General features: G+C 48.6%; 1 protein-coding gene across 2 annotated transcripts in view; it reads right to left on the reverse strand.

Annotated features, from left to right (window-relative positions):
• Positions 1-3,726: 3,726 nt before the first annotated feature.
• Positions 3,727-15,456, reverse strand: part of LUC7L (LUC7 like) — a 30,011-nt gene continuing 18,281 nt past the window's right edge. The window contains exons 5-10 of one of the 2 annotated variants that reach the window (XM_046666097.1): positions 14,463-14,606; positions 9,972-10,148; positions 7,201-7,289; positions 5,531-5,560; positions 4,900-5,067; positions 3,727-4,085 (exon numbers count right to left, since the gene is read on the reverse strand). In XM_046666097.1, the coding sequence (XP_046522053.1) occupies positions 3,944-4,085; positions 4,900-5,067; positions 5,531-5,560; positions 7,201-7,289; positions 9,972-10,148; positions 14,463-14,606 (750 nt within the window). In that variant the 3' untranslated portion in view covers positions 3,727-3,943. Of the gene's footprint in view, positions 4,086-4,862; positions 5,068-5,530; positions 5,561-7,200; positions 7,290-9,971; positions 10,149-14,462; positions 14,607-15,456 lie in introns of both variants that reach the window. The other variant, XM_046666099.1, reaches the window with a different exon arrangement.

The raw sequence follows: 15,456 nt of genomic DNA on the forward strand, positions 1-15,456 counted from the left end.
GGCGACCTGGGTCTGGGAGTCCTCTCTGCTCGCCCCTCACCACTGCTCCTCTCCCAGACTGTGAGGACAGCACAGCATGGGCACCCTCTGCACAACCTCCTTGGGAAAGCAGCCCCCCAGCACGAAGTCAGGCAGCAGGTGAGGAGGCAGACACAATGCAGCTGGAAGACACGACCATGGGAACCAGGAGCCCCAGGGAGGGACAGAGGGAAGTGCAGGAGCAAGGGGCTGGAAAGCACCAGAGAACTGTGAGTGCTCAGGTAATACCCTCAGGGACATCTTGGGCCTTCCCTGTGGGCTCCTGGATGACCTCCGGGGGAGGGTAGGCCACCTCAGCTGGCACTCCTGTGGGGATGGCCAGTCCTTCTTCACGGGCTGTGCTAGAGACCACGGGGACCTAGTGGCAGACCTTGTGCCTGTCCATGAGCAGCCATCAGCTTTGTCACCTGCAACCCAGCATGCTGGGCCACATGGTGCTATAGCCTCATGCACTGGAATGCCCAGGTTAAGCAACTGTGGGGATGCAGGTGAAGTAGAGGAAGGGTTGTCTAGGGGGCTGGCAAAGGAGCTGTGCAGTGGACATAAAAGGAATATGTTGTGTCAGCAACTGAGGACATGATGATACCACCCTCTCTTCCTAAGGTCCAAACAGAACAACCACTATACTCTGCATGTGCCCTGAGGGCAAGAGCTGGGACCCTGCTCTAAGAAGTCAGAGAGCATCTCAGTTCACATCCCAGAAGAGATGTCATTCAGGGTTTGACACTGGCACCCCAGCTCCTGGGACCCCCTCTCCTGCTGCCTCCACATCACATACAAAGTGTCTGCCCCTATTCCAGCTCTCAGTGTCCGGATCAGCAGCCCCAACAGCCCAGGACACTCACATTCTTGGTACTGACACAGGCTACAGCGTGAATGAATCTTGCACACTATGCTCAGTAAAAGAAGCTAGTCACAGGTCCCTTACTGTGTGCCTCCACTTACACAAAATGTCCAGACCCAGAGAGACAGAAAGTATGTTAGTGGTCATCTAGGGGTGGGGAACTGGAGGTCAGGGGGAGTGACTGTCAATGGGTACAGGATTTCCTTTCGGAGTGATGAAAGTGTTCTGCAACTACACAGTGGTAAACTAGATAGCATAACATTGTGAATATAATAAAACCCACTAAATTGTACACTTTTAGAGGTTAAAATGTTGAATTTTCCCATGTATACTGATTGATATGGAACAATCTCCAAAATATATTGTTCAGTCAAGTGTAAAATAGTGTGCCTAATATATTGCTATTTGTGTGTGGAGGAAAGTTCATTTGTTTATATTCTTGTATAGGCCTTTTTGGAAGAAAATACAAAATACTGGTAACTGAGATCCCATTCAAGGCGCCTGGCAGTTAGAGAAAACGGGAGATTTAGGTTCCATTGTATAACTTTTTGTGCTATTTAAATGTTTCTATATATATGTATTACTTGAAAATAAAAACATAAAGCATGCCCAAGTTAAAAGAAAAATGTTGCATTTCATGTTGAGTTTATTGCAATCAAAAAACAAACCTACCAACAAAATAATAAAAGAGGTCTAAGTTTTTGGGCCCCTCTGCAGCCCAAGAGAAAGCCTTAGGGGGTGTGGGGGGGCCAGCAACCTGTTTTAACAAGTCCTCGAGCTGATTCTGACACACGAGAAAGTCCAAGAACCACTCGAATGATCCAATGGTGCCCGAGGGCAGGACCAAGTGTGGGTCCCAAACCCCACCGAGGCCACCATCCCATTCCCAGGTGGAGATCACTGCCCGTGCACACCCCCTCCCCTAGGAAGCCCTCCCAGCTCCCAGGCCCAGCCAAGTGCAACCAGTTGCTGAGCATCCCTACTGTTCTAGGAGGATATCCACATATCTGCAAGACACAGTGAGGGCTGAGGGCCTCCTGGTGAACCCCAGGGTATTTGCTCCCCAAGGATGGGCCCGCTCTGGACCCTTTGGACTCCCATGCAGGCTGCAGGGCCAGTACAGTTCCTCCAGTCCTTTCTTCCCCGGATTGTAGCCGGGGGGCTGTCTCGACCCCAGCCCCTACCTGCTTTCGTGCTGGGACCCCAGGCCTACTCCTAAGTCCAGGGACATCCTCCCTCTGCCTTTTCAAAACCACCCCTGCATGGACGGTGGTAATGGCTGCACAACATGAGCACACTTAATGCCACTCAACTGCAGACTTACAAGTGGTTAAAATAAGTCTTAGTGTATTTTACAACATGAAAAGAAAAAAATACTCCACTCCTCCAGGAGATGAAGGACAGAGGTGGGAGGTGTGCCCCCACCAAGCTGCTCAAGCTGGGGTGCCCTCTGCCTGCTTCAGTCCAGCCCTCAACATGTCACAGGCCAGACTGCACAATTGAGTCAGGAACCCATGACCCCAGCTCTCATCCTCTTTGCCTTTCCCCTCCCGGGACCACCCTTATCCACTTGAGGCTTTCCACCAATTTGTGTCCACTTCCAAACTGAACAGGGCGTGCCTCTATCCAGCCAGCTTGGCGTCCACACCACCTACCAAGCAGAGATGTTTACCACCCACTTTTTAGTAGTCTCCCACTATGGGACCAGAGTATGTTCCAGTGAGGTCGATTCTGGTCTGGCCCAGCCTGGGCAGCAGGTGTAGTGCCTCTTGGGTGGAGGGACACCCTCCTGACACTGCACTCCTTTCCCATGCACAGCCAGCCAGGGAACACCTGTGTCACAGGCCAGCAGAGCAGTCCACCTACCCACACGTCCTCCTAAAAGGGGACAGACAGTGGCAGCAGAGTCCAGAGTAGGACCAACAGCCTCATAATGGTGCTAGTGGCCACAGATCCAGACCCAGGGCCCATGTGCACATGGAGCCAACCAGCCTCTGCACAGAGGGGTGGGGATCACTGCTTTCACAATGTGGCCATCAGAACCTTCCTCCAAAAACAAAGAAAAGCCCCCAGAAAAGTCGAAAAAGGAAGGCCAGCCCTGGTGGCCTAGTGGTTAAGTTCAGTGCACTCAGCTTTGGCAGCCCAGGTTTGGTTCCCAGGCATGAACCTAAACCACTCTGTTAGCAGCCATGCTGTGGTGGTGGCCCAAAGTAAAAAACAGAGGAAGACTAGCATGGATGTTAGCTCAGGGTGAATCTTCCTCAGCCAAAAAAAAAAGCCAAGACCTTCCAGTTACCCTTTCCCGAAGGCTCATTTTGGTCTCGCAGGACCTGCAGCAGAAGAGTTGAGAGTGGGTGACACAAGCCCTCCCTGAGCGTGAGTCAAATTCCAGCACTCTGCTCTGAGGACGCCATGGCTGTGATGTGGATATTGTCCAAGAGTCTGTCTTCGCCCTAAGTAACTCTAAAAGGGGAACTGCAGGGTAGCTTGCCTGAGCTGGAATGCCAGGTTAAGGCCACACTAACAGCAGACCAGACGGGCAGCCCTTCCTAAAGAAATGGATGCAGAACGGGCATGTCCCTCACCCCCATTGGAGCCTACTGTGTCTGCACTGAAGGGCAGAGCTCGGCAGCTCAGACTCAGAAAGGACATGAGCAGACAGCCCTGCAGACAGCTGTGCACACCTGGCTCCAGTCAGTGTGTGTATAGTAGGGTCAGATGACAAAACTCAAAGGGGAATCCAACAGTAAGCCACAATTTCTGAGGGTGCTGCTGTGTCAGCACCTCCCGTGGGAGGGCCATGGTGACGTCTCTTGAGCACAGAGGGACAGCAGAGACCTCACTGCAGCAGTCAGGAGGCAGTCTGTCAGATTTATTTATTCCTACTCAACATAACCCCAGAACACAGGAGCAACTCTGTACATCTCTAGAAACTCACAGCTAGCTCCAAAACAATAGAAATCTTAAACTACAAAAGATGAGTTGTATCAGCAAATATAAAGGGTAACTTTAAGCCGTGTCATTCGTTTATCAGACTATTTACAGTGCGCAGGCGTGGGTTCAGATCTCGCCAGCCTCCTTCTCCTCCGACCTCCGAGAAGCCGTCTTCCCGTTGGAGCTCTCGAGCTTCCAGTCCGGGGCCCCCCGCTCGCTCCGTCCGTGCTCCCAGGACTCCTCCCTCGACGCCCGCTCTCTGGAGAATCTGGGAAAGGGGAACCAGAGGCTCAGTAGAGGCTGGCGCTCCCCCTGGCTGGCTCCTCAGGCACCAACAACTTGGACCCTCAATGCCAGGTCAGGGAAGGCCAAGACCCATCATACCTGGGGGGAACCCACAGCAGGCCAAAGGGCAGCCAGGCCTGCTGTCTCATGCCCATCTCACTGTATAGGTACCGTTAGGCAGCCACTACAAAGTGACATTTGCAAAGATTTCTAATAACAGGGAAAGCTTTCGCTATAATGTAAATGGAGCGAAGGAAAATACAATAAAAGTACACATATAGAATATAATCCATTATATAAAATAATATAGAAAAAAAGACTAAAATCAAGCATACCAAAGTGCTAACAGTGGTTGTCTCTGAAGGTGACCATGAGCGGTGTTTTTTGGTCTTTCCTTAAAAATAAACAAACCAAAAAAACCCCACAACAGAGGTAAGCAGGCCTGGTCAGGACACAAGTCTCAGGGGCTCTGTGTATGCCAGTGACGGTGAGTATGCAGCCCCTGAACACAGCAGGCCACCTGGCAGGGGCCACACCCATGTCTGACCGTCAGCACAGCCTCTCAACTGTCCCAGCCCTAAGTCCATCTGCTCTCAGCTTAGGGCTCCCACTCACAACTCCTCCAGCCCCAACACTCAGTCCTCCAGGTGCCCAGCCAGGCTCCTGAGCAAAGCCCAGCCCCATCCCTACCAGGTACAGCCAACAGGCCCTGATGACAGACCCCCAGTGGACCCTGGGAACACAAAGAGAAGGGGCTCACTCCTGGTTGCAGCTACCGAAGGAGTCAGAGTAGTTACTTGTATTTCGCACTCCGGTCTCTAGAAGCCCGGCGGTGGCCCCGGCTGTGGCTCCGGGAACGGCTGCGGTGGCGCCGGTGTCTGTCTCGGGACCGGGACCGGGAAGACTTTCGGCGCTCTCTGGAGGTAGATCTTGACCGCCTCCGACGCCGGTCCCGGGAGCGCGACCTGCAGCACACAACCAGAAGGCTCTGTAGGTGGTGATGGCCTCGCCCAATGCCCCTCCTCTCGCCACAGGTTCTGCTTGATGCTTTACTGATATCTCCCCTTTCCTCCCACAAATTTACAACTGGGGTTTCACAAGAATCCCATCAATTAACCTCTGGTCAAAAAAAATTATGGCCAGACCTTTTCCACCGATACTTTCTGAAAGCATCTTGCCAGGAACCTCCTGGCCGCCCTGCAGGCCTCTGCCGGACCCTCCAACTCTCAGTGACAGTGGATCCCTCTGCTGTGTTAAGCCCCAACCAACTCAATGACAGATGGGGCTCAAGCCTCACCCATGCCCCACCCTTCACTAGCCAGCCCTGCCTACCAGATACTAATCATGAAGTTACAGAAGTTATATGAGAAAAATGCACGTGGAAAAGAACACTTGGCTGAGAACACTGGAATGGATTTGGAAACCTACCTCCTGCGATCTCTGGTTCTTGATCCAGACCTAAAATGGAAAAAAAGATTAACAATTTCCCAAAAACAGATCCGCCTGAGGGAAGGTGCCCCAAGCCCACAGGGTGGAGAAGGGTCAACTTGCCACAGACCTGTTATTTTCTAGCTGCTCACTCGTTCTCAGGCCTGTAGCACCAAGTCTCAATGCTCATGGGATGAGACCCGCTCCCAACCCCCAGCCCCGAGCTGCTATGTGGCAGAGGGAAGAAACCAGCACCCAGGGGTCAGAAGCTGCACCGAGTTCAACAAGTGGCTTTGCCAAATCTGTACAGTAGACACTAGCAAAACCACGCAGACAGTCATGCAACAGACACAGGGCTGGGCAGAATCCGAAGTCACCAAAAGACACTGAAGTTAATGCAAAGCCTCAAGTTTCCACCACAGGTTCGCTGCCAGGTGAAGGTCACACGGGCTCACTGGGAAATACGCTACAACCAGCAATCCAAGATGAGCTTTACGACGAGGTCTCATTTACACCTGCTCTACAGCAGAAATTTACAAGATTGCCACCATGTGCTAAGCAGGAAGTGACAAAAGATGCTCACACACCATGTGGCTAGAGGATAATCTGACAAAGCCTCTTGGAAAGCAATTTTTGCAACACCTACCAATATTACTATACTAAGTTCCTTTGTCCCAGAAATTCCAGTGCATTTTACAAAACACTCAAACATATACAAGGATGACCACTAGAGTCCTTGTTCAAATAGTTTTATAAAAACTTAGTCATCAAAAATTAAAATTAAAAACGAGAGGCAAGAAGACCAAAGACAAACAAGTGGGACTACATCAAACTAAAAAGCTTCTGCACAGCAAAGGAAACCCAGGAAGAGGAGAAAATATTTGGAAGTCTCTCAGGGATCTCAAACCAAATATGGCCAGAGCCAAATTCTACTCCCCACATCCTCCTCACCCCACTACACTGCTCCCAGTCGTTCCAGCTCTGTAAGTGGCCATTCCAGGCCAGAAACTGTGAGGCCAGCTCCAGTCTCCCTTTGCAAGCCTTACATCCGTCTACCAGCAAATGCTATCAGTTCTACCCCCAGAACACACCCAGACCGGTCCAGCCCTCAGCTGGTTCAAACTGCCACCTCCCTCTTCCGGACTCTCCCCAAGCCCCTCACTGTTCTCACTGCCTCCATCCCTACCACCTACTCTCGTTCTCAACAGGGCACGAGGTCCCGCCCCTCCTCCACTGGCCCCAAGGCCATTCTGTGGGGGATCTCACCCACAGCAGGGCACGGCAGTGTGACAGAGCATGCTCCAGCTCCAGAGAATCTCAGCTCCTGCCTGTCCTGTTGGCGAAGGGCTGCACCCACAGGAGGCAGGGTGCAGCGAGGCCTTCTCCCTCTTCTTCTTCTTCAGCCCTTGGGGGATGTGTACCTCTCCAGGTTAGAACCTGGTCTTCTCCACAGCTGCTTGTGCAGCATGGGATGGCCCTGTTCCTTGTTGCACAACTGTGCACACACAGGCCCTCCTGGGCCAGCCAAGACCTCATTCAACTGAACAAACTGCATGTCTGTCGTTTCTGTTAACGGCCAGGTAGGGACTTGGCGGACCTCAACTGTCACGAGCAACACTGCAGTGAATGGAGAAGGGGTCTCCTCGGGCAGGGCACGGCCAGGGGCTCACCTCCTGCTCAGCCGCTCCTCCCGCTCCCTCTCCTCTCTCCTCCTCAGTCGATCCTGATTTCTCTTCTCCTGCTTTTCAGCCACAGTTTTCTAAATAAATGAAAAATTGCAAAATGAGAGAAGAGCAAGTTGCACAAACTAGAGTGTGAACATTGTTTAACAAAGCACCTTTATACAACCTCAGCATTGGGAATTTAAAAATCTAAGAGAAACTCTTACAAAACAGGAACAGTCATTTTTAAAACCTCTTAAACAATGGAAAACACATGAAAAAATTGCTTTATCATTACATTCTATCAATTCAGTGACAAACTGCATCTTCTAAGAGGAGCTGTACTACTAAGTCACAGGAAATTTATCACATTGCTTCAAATCAATCCAGAAAGTTAGTTTTTTACCCACAGGAGACTCCACGAAGTTTACGGTAAAAGAGAACACACGTGTCTGACCAAACACACCTTGCTGCCAGTAGCCAAGCTCCTGAGGTCAAGGAGCAGCCTGTCCTCAGGGCGCTGCACTGGCTTTAGCCCTGGCCTCACGGAAGACAGCAGGCCGGGGGAGGTGGGCCATGAACCCACCACAGCTGGCTTTCAACACCAAGCTCAACCCTTGACTCATTGGGCTTGGTTGTGAAACAACGGAAAAGAAAATGCAACAGGCAGAGGCGGCCTTGAGAAACTTCACAACTGGACCACTATCCACCCAGCTCAGTTGAGAGCACCAGGTCCAATCTGGGACCACATCAAAGCACTAGGTCCACACGCTCCACCCCTAATATCAACCACAGCCTTTCAGTGTCCTCATCTCTCTGCCAAGTGAAATGAAGCCCTGAGGGGAAGTCAGTAAGAGTAGTGAGCCAAAAGGGCACCAGTCTTCTCATGTCCACAAAGGTGTGAAAGATGATCTTAAACCTCAGTGCGAACTGGAGCCAGGCCCTCAGGATAAGAGAGCACAGCAAGAACTAGGAGAGGCCAACTCTCCGCTGCAAAGCACTCGCAAGGTGTGAGAGCCTTCCCGCCTGACACCTCCAGCCTGACCCCTCGGACTTTACTTGTCCTGTGCCGGGAGCAGGCACAGGAGGATGGGCGAGTTAGGTTAAGGGTGCAAGTTTCAGCACCTCAGCACCATGCAGACTCTTCCTACAGCAGATATGACCAAGAACATGACTGTGGTCTGACATCACTCCTTTCCAAACCCTCCCTACTCTCTAAAAAACTACCCTCCCACACCTGCTTGCTTTCACCATCCTGGGTCTACCTTGGTGCGTGACCTTCAAGTGTGAACACCTCTGGGACACCGTGAGTGAAGCCACCTCTGATTAGGGCACAGAACTCCCATCCTTCTTATCGTTATGAGGTGAACTTTCAAATACGTTTTCTGTTAAAGAGCTATTTATCAAAACCTATGTTTGTGTTGTTTTCGTCAACTATATACTCATAACTGCAATGATAAAACATGTTTTCTAGATCAAGTTCTTAAGGTTTCAGGGAAAGAAATTTCAATATATTCACGTTTGTGATGCAGAGATACATGTTAAGAAAAAAATAAAAGGCTTTTAGGTATAGGACAAAATTATGGGGTGATATGTAATGGGAATACAATTTAAAAGAGAAATGGGAATGTGACATTTCCAACTACTAAGGAGTATATTTTTAATAAGGATGGTAGTGGACACCACCAAGTCATTATTACATTCTACTGGCTACCTACGAAATATTTTTACATCTTTCTCTTTTTTTTTTCTGAGTAAGATTTGCTCTGAGCTAACGTGTTGCCAATCTTCTCCTTTGTGTATAAATATTTTTACATCTTTCATACCTATAAACATATATGAAAAACACTCCAACTTAAAAATGTATGACAAAGTGTATCAGGTTTCAAAATTCTATTAGGAATGCAGGAACAAAATGTTTCAATACCAGTGGTTGAGAATATCCTCATTGCCACCCCAGCTCCCTCTCCTAGTGCCAAGTTCATATATCACCTACTGGGGACCCCACTCCTCTGCCACCTGCTACTCCTTCCTGGGGGCAAAGAGGGTTCTTGGCCTTGATTATCATCCAATACCGCATGCCTGTTCTTCCACAAGACTCTAGGTGTCTGGAGGGAAGGCCTGCATATTACCCAACGTCCCACCCTAGCAGTCCCAGTATGCAGCAGCAAGACTCCATCAGTTTGAAGAACGACAAATCAAAGTATCCAAGACATGATCACCTTCCATTCTCAGCTTTCCGTACCCAAGATGACAAATGTTTTAGAGCCTAATCCAGAAAAACAAGGCAGCTTGAGGAAGGGACAGAGGTGGCCAAGGTGGGAGGAGGGCTATCAGAAAAATCCCATCACTTTTTCAACCTTCTGAAGAGGCTGAAAAGCAAGGGTCAGGATGTGAGACCTGTCCAGCCTAACCACTCTCTACACATCTGCCGCTCTGTCCACAGAGAAAACTGGAGACAACTGGCTCTTTCCCATCTCCAAACAGCAGTCACTCTAGAGATGCTTAAGAACTGTCTGTATCCCGGGGCTGGATTCAGCCATTTTCTTCTGTGAACAAGGTGGTACAGACTAAATAAGTATCCAAGGTCCCTTTGGATTCAGAGAGCTTAGATCTCTTGTGTGAACGAAGTGATGAAATCTCAGTATTTCACTATAAAAACTCAAGGCATGTTCTTAGAGAGGATTAAAACACAAGGTTTTCCAGAAATAAAGAAATGTAAAGATGATCACAAGACTTTTCATTTCAGGTTTCTCTAGAAACGCAATACATTAACGTACCCTCAACTGATCAAGCTTCTCGCGGATCTGAATGAACCCTAAGTGTAACTTGCCCCCGAAGTGGTCTGCAAGACGACGGTCATTGTCATGGAGGCCCAGGTAGGCTGAGCAGACCTCACACACACGCAGCTTCTGCTGTTGAAAACTTGACGCGGGCATGGAGTTTCTGTATTCTTCCTGGAGAAGAGAAGAGAGTGCTGAAAGTGAGGTATACAGAACTGCCATCAAATACTCAACCCCGCAAAAGGAAGTATCTGAAGGGACTACAGAGGTTACTTTTAAATAAATAAAAACTAGATGGTTTTCAAAGCTTCAGGCATTTGTAGCCAATTCAATTTAAAATCAACTAACAGTCACGGTTTCAAAGCCACAGGGAGCATTCAAAACCCTCGGATGAGCAGGATGTTGTCTGTTTCCAGAGGCCAGCAGGGAAGGCAGGTCTCCACTACGCATGGTAGAGAGCTCTGTGAGGACCAGAGAAGCAAGAAGGGAGAATCTTCAACGTGAGCCTTCAAAAAGCAAAACTAAACCAAATAAACAAGCAAAACACACAAGAGCCATCCACAGAAATTGTGTCCCAACGTCCAGGAAATCGTCTCCCAATCCAGCCCCAAAAGTTAAAATTTGGATGGACAAATAGATTAGACACTATCTTCAAAGGAGAAAGTTTGCACAACAGAAGAGAACAAAATACACTCCCTCCTGCAGCCTCTATGTCCGAGTCCATCACAAGAACTCACTCACTCAGCCTCAAGGCAAATACATGAAATACAAAGGAAAAGAGCAGGACGTGGTTAACTGCTGTTTGTGCTCAAGTTAAGAACGCTCCCTCAAAGCCCAGGTTTAAGAAGTGCATTCCAGAGGCAGCCCTGACAACCCAGTGGTTAACGTTCTGTGCTCACCACTTGGGCAGCCTGGGTTCACTTTCCAGTCATGGAACCACACCACCCATCTGTCAGCTGCTATGCTGTGGCAGCGGCTCACATAGAAGAATTAGAACAACTGGCAACTAGAATATACAACCACGTACTGGGGCTTTGGAGAGGAAAAAAAAGAACACATTTCAGTAGTCATTTATCCTTACTTAAAGGGAGACCTGAACGTAAGTAAGGTTCCATTAACTCAAACATTCAAAACGTTCCCTAGAAAATGCAAATTAAAATAAGATACCACGTCATTCACTCAACTGGCAAAGATACAGAAAAACAGGCACTCTCACACTGCTGGTAGAAGCCTACGGTTGGTCCAGCTAAGGTGGAGTGTAATTTAGCAATCGATCTGTGAAAGCGGGACATGTATGCACCGTTACCAGAAACACTCCTTCCAGGGACATATCCCAGAAAACTCTCCCACATGCACCAGCAGACAGGTGCATGGACACTCGCTGTAGAGCTCTCTGTAAGGATGAGAAACCACCAATGAACGGTCATGTGTTCATCAGATGGAATCCCGCAGCAATGAATTGACTGAGAAGATCTAGATGTAGCAACACGGAGGGATCTCAACACAACACTGAGTGAACAACGGAAGTGGAGAGCAGACACGTACAGGACGGCAGAATTTATGGAGGATTCTTCAACTGCACAGAGTACACCACACACACACCCCCCCTCTCTCTCTTCTCTTATGGGTACACATGTGTAATAAAGTGAGAGGACAAGACCGAAGATTATGTTGAACGCACACGTATGCCTGCCTCTGGGAAGGGAGATAACTGGGGCTAGCGAGGGGAACTTAAATTTCCATTATAATGTGCTACATCTTTTATTAAAAGAGAAAAGGGGGCCAGCCCAGTGGCGTAGTGGTTAAGTTCACGTGCCCCACATCAGCAGCCTGGAGTTTGCCAGTTCAGATCCTAGGCATGGACCTACACACCGCTCATCAAGCCACGCTGTGGCAGCGTGCCACATACAAAATAGAGGGAGACTGGCACAGATGTTAGCTCAAAGGCAATCTTGTTCATCAAAACAAACAAAAACAAAAACAAAAAACCCTAAGCAAAAATGATAAATGTGGTAGGTATACAGGTATTTGTGATATTATTCTGTCCCTTTCTATAGTTTTGAAACTTTGAATGCCACTCTCTAATATCTTTCAAAATAAATTCTAGTTATGCTCAGTGAAAAAAAGCCAATCCCCTAAGGTTACATACTGTATTATTCCATTTATATAACATTCTCCAAATGACCAAAACATAAAAATGGAGGACAAGTTAGGGGTTGTCAGGGTCAGAGAAGTGGGTGTGGCTATAAGAGGGCAACAGGAAGGATTCTGAGCTGATGGATGCTCTGTCTTGACTGTAGCAACATCAATATCCTTTCTATGCTACTGAGCTGTAGTTTTACGAGATGCTAGCACTGGGGGAAACTGGATAAAGGGTACACAAGGTCTCTCTGTATTGTTTCTTAAGACTACTCAACACTTGCCTGCTACTGAGAAGACAAAGGCCCCCAAGATACCACACCACCACAGAGACCAGCACTGCCGAGGCCTCCTCCACACCATCTCATCTTGCCTGGTGGTTTTAAGGAAGTGAAGTGATGCTGCCTCTTGGGGGTACTCATAGTGATGGGGACAAAAGACAGTGGCTGGGATGAGGATGCTAGGAGGCCTGAGCATGAACAGCCATGTGTCTCATATCTTGCTCCTGTCTCGGCTGTCTGCAGACATCCATGTGGTAAACCCCATATCTACAATTATTTTAGCCAATGTACAAATCTCTGAGCCATCCAAGGGGTTTCTGGTGTCTGCTCTGCTCTTCAAAGCAGGAAGGGCTGGGCCTCAGGGTGTGCTAAGAGGCCGCAGAGCTTCCCCCAACTCTGGCCTTTCTGGGGCGCTGTCAGCATCCCAGGAAGGCTGACTCTGTTCTACATGTAAACACAAGTTTCCCATTACAGTAGACTAGGTTTAGATCTGGGGTAAGGATTTATATATAGGACTTATACAGGGATTTGTATCTTGTGCAAAATGCAGGATTTAAATACCCTATTTTCCAATAATGGAACTACCCTATAAACCAGGGAACCTGTGTGGAACTTTACCAAGTCATGCCACCATGGTAATGCCACTCAAGGTATGTGATTCACAAACGTCACCTGCAACTGTCACATTCAAGACCCCAGCTGTCTTTTAGTGTGGTCACATCTAAAATATCAGATTTGTATTGTGAATTCTTTTCTCTTCTCTCTCATTTATGTTCAAGAATGGATTACACTGTCTACAAATGTCACCGAGGAGGGTGTTAGTCTGCCAGGGGCAAGAAGCACTATCTCAGCCCCAGACAAACGCACTGACCTCAACTCCGGCCCACGGTGGCCCATGGAAAGCAGTCCGGACAGCCCCACCCTGATACCCTATGGCTGTCTCTTTACTTGTCTCTGCCTCCCTGGGCACTGCGCTGACACCCACAGCTGCTGGCACTATTATGCATTCACTCAGTCACTACTGAGCTCCTACCACATGTGAGACACTACACTCAGCCAGGAGTCCAGTGATGACCCAAACCAGACCTGCCCCAGGGTCTCCTCAGCTCCACCTGGCCTCTCTGCCCCTGCCATTCTGATAACCTTCTCAGTCTGTGGGTCTCAGCAAAGGGGCCTGCCGGGGTCACCCTACCCTACCTGGAAAGCCCCTGCAACCCAAAGTCCCTCTCACACTCAGACTCCACTTCTTTTGAGCACCAATCCTCATCTGAATCAATCTCATACATCTGTTCACATTCCCTTCTGTCTGCACCCCTCCCCACTCCAGTGCCCTCTCCATGAGAGGAGGGCCTCTGCCGGCTGGCTCACAACAAGCAGTGCCTGGCACACAGGTAGAGCTTAAAGAGCATTTACTAAAGCAACATGCCAATCACTGTCTCCCTCTGCCTCTACAATTTCCAACACTCTCAAAGCCTACATGAGCCATCTCCAATTCCAGTGGTGCAGATTTGAGAACCTGAGGGTCTCTGACAAACATACTAATCTAGGAAGAAAACAACTGTCCTTGACTCAGTTTCTCCACCACACTACCAGTGTGTCCTGGTTTGGCACCCCAGCCGACACCACTTGGACGCTACCCCCAATCCACACAGGTTCTCTCTACCAAACAACACCCAGCTTTCATTCTTTACAGCAACCTGCACACAATTCCAGCTCACTCATACACGCTGAACAACCACCAGTGCCCACCAACGCCCTCTGACAGGATGTGCTCACTAACAACTCCACTGCCTCTTCACTACCCAGGACTGCGCTCTACAAATGGGAATTATGCTCAGACCTGGCAAGTGACTGGTCTGAGGTCACCCGGGGGTCAAGGGGTCAGAGCAAAGATACAAACCCAAGTGTGCACTGACTCTAAAAATCCTGTGATCCTGTCAACATACACCCAATTCCCAACTCCTTCCCAATATTCAAAATAGGGAGGACGGCTTAATTTTAGCTCAAATGGTCAACTCTCTGGAGTTACGAAGTTTCCCCTTACTCTAAGATTATTTTTCTCACCAACCTCAGCTTCTTTCTTCTTTGCACGGACTTTCTCCACTTCCATAAGAATCTTCTGGGATTCGTCCACATTCCCTTCGGCTCCTAGCTGCTCAGCTTTAGCAAGAAGTTTCCCTATTTCTTCATTCAACTCATGTACTTTTTCTGCCTGAGAGGAGACAGAAATCATCAGGTAAGCAGTCATCTAAAAACCGAACACTGGGGCCAGCCCAGTGGTGCAGCAGTTAAGTTCGGACCTTCCGCTTAGGCAGCCCGGGGTTCACCGGTTCAGATCCTGGCCACGGACCTAGACACCACTCATCAAGCCATGCTGTGGCAGGCGTCCCACATATAAAATATGGGAAGATGGGCACAGATGTTAGCTCAGGGCCTATCTTCCTCAAAAAAAAAAAAAAAAAAAAAACCCCACAAAAAAACAAAAAAAAACCACCAAAGATTTTTAACGAAAAGAAAATGAGTATTTCTCTTGCTGCATTTCTGGTCTGCTCAGTGAAAAAAACTGAACAGCCCAAGATTCTGGCTGGATCACATGTGAACTGTAATAATTATGACATCCTTATTGCCACCGAGACTCTGACCATAAAGTAAACCTGTTCACTGCTCTCCAATAAAAACAGCAGCATCTGTCACCTCCAACACGGTCACAAGGATCATTTGGTCATTTTCTAGGCTGTCTTTTTTTAGGTCCTCTCTCAGTTCAATCTTCTGGGTAGGGGTAATGAAATGTCTAGGTTTAAATGCATAAATTTATACTGTAAGCACAATGCCTAATTATTGGGATTTACTTTCAGAAATAAAACAGGCCCTTTGGTCCAGTTCATATATCCTAAGAAATGCTTTGACAAAACTAAAAGGAGAAAACAATGAAGAGACTTAGCTCCACCAGAGGGGGCAGAGAAGAGTAATGCAGCTGACATTCAGGCCAGGTCACAGATCGACCTTCTTCATTCCATGGTGTGAATGCACCACAGTTTAACTCTTTCCCTAATTTTTCCCAT

Source organism: Equus quagga, chromosome 7 (genome assembly GCF_021613505.1).
Source record: "Equus quagga isolate Etosha38 chromosome 7, UCLA_HA_Equagga_1.0, whole genome shotgun sequence".
Classification (NCBI taxonomy): domain Eukaryota; kingdom Metazoa; phylum Chordata; class Mammalia; order Perissodactyla; family Equidae; genus Equus; species Equus quagga.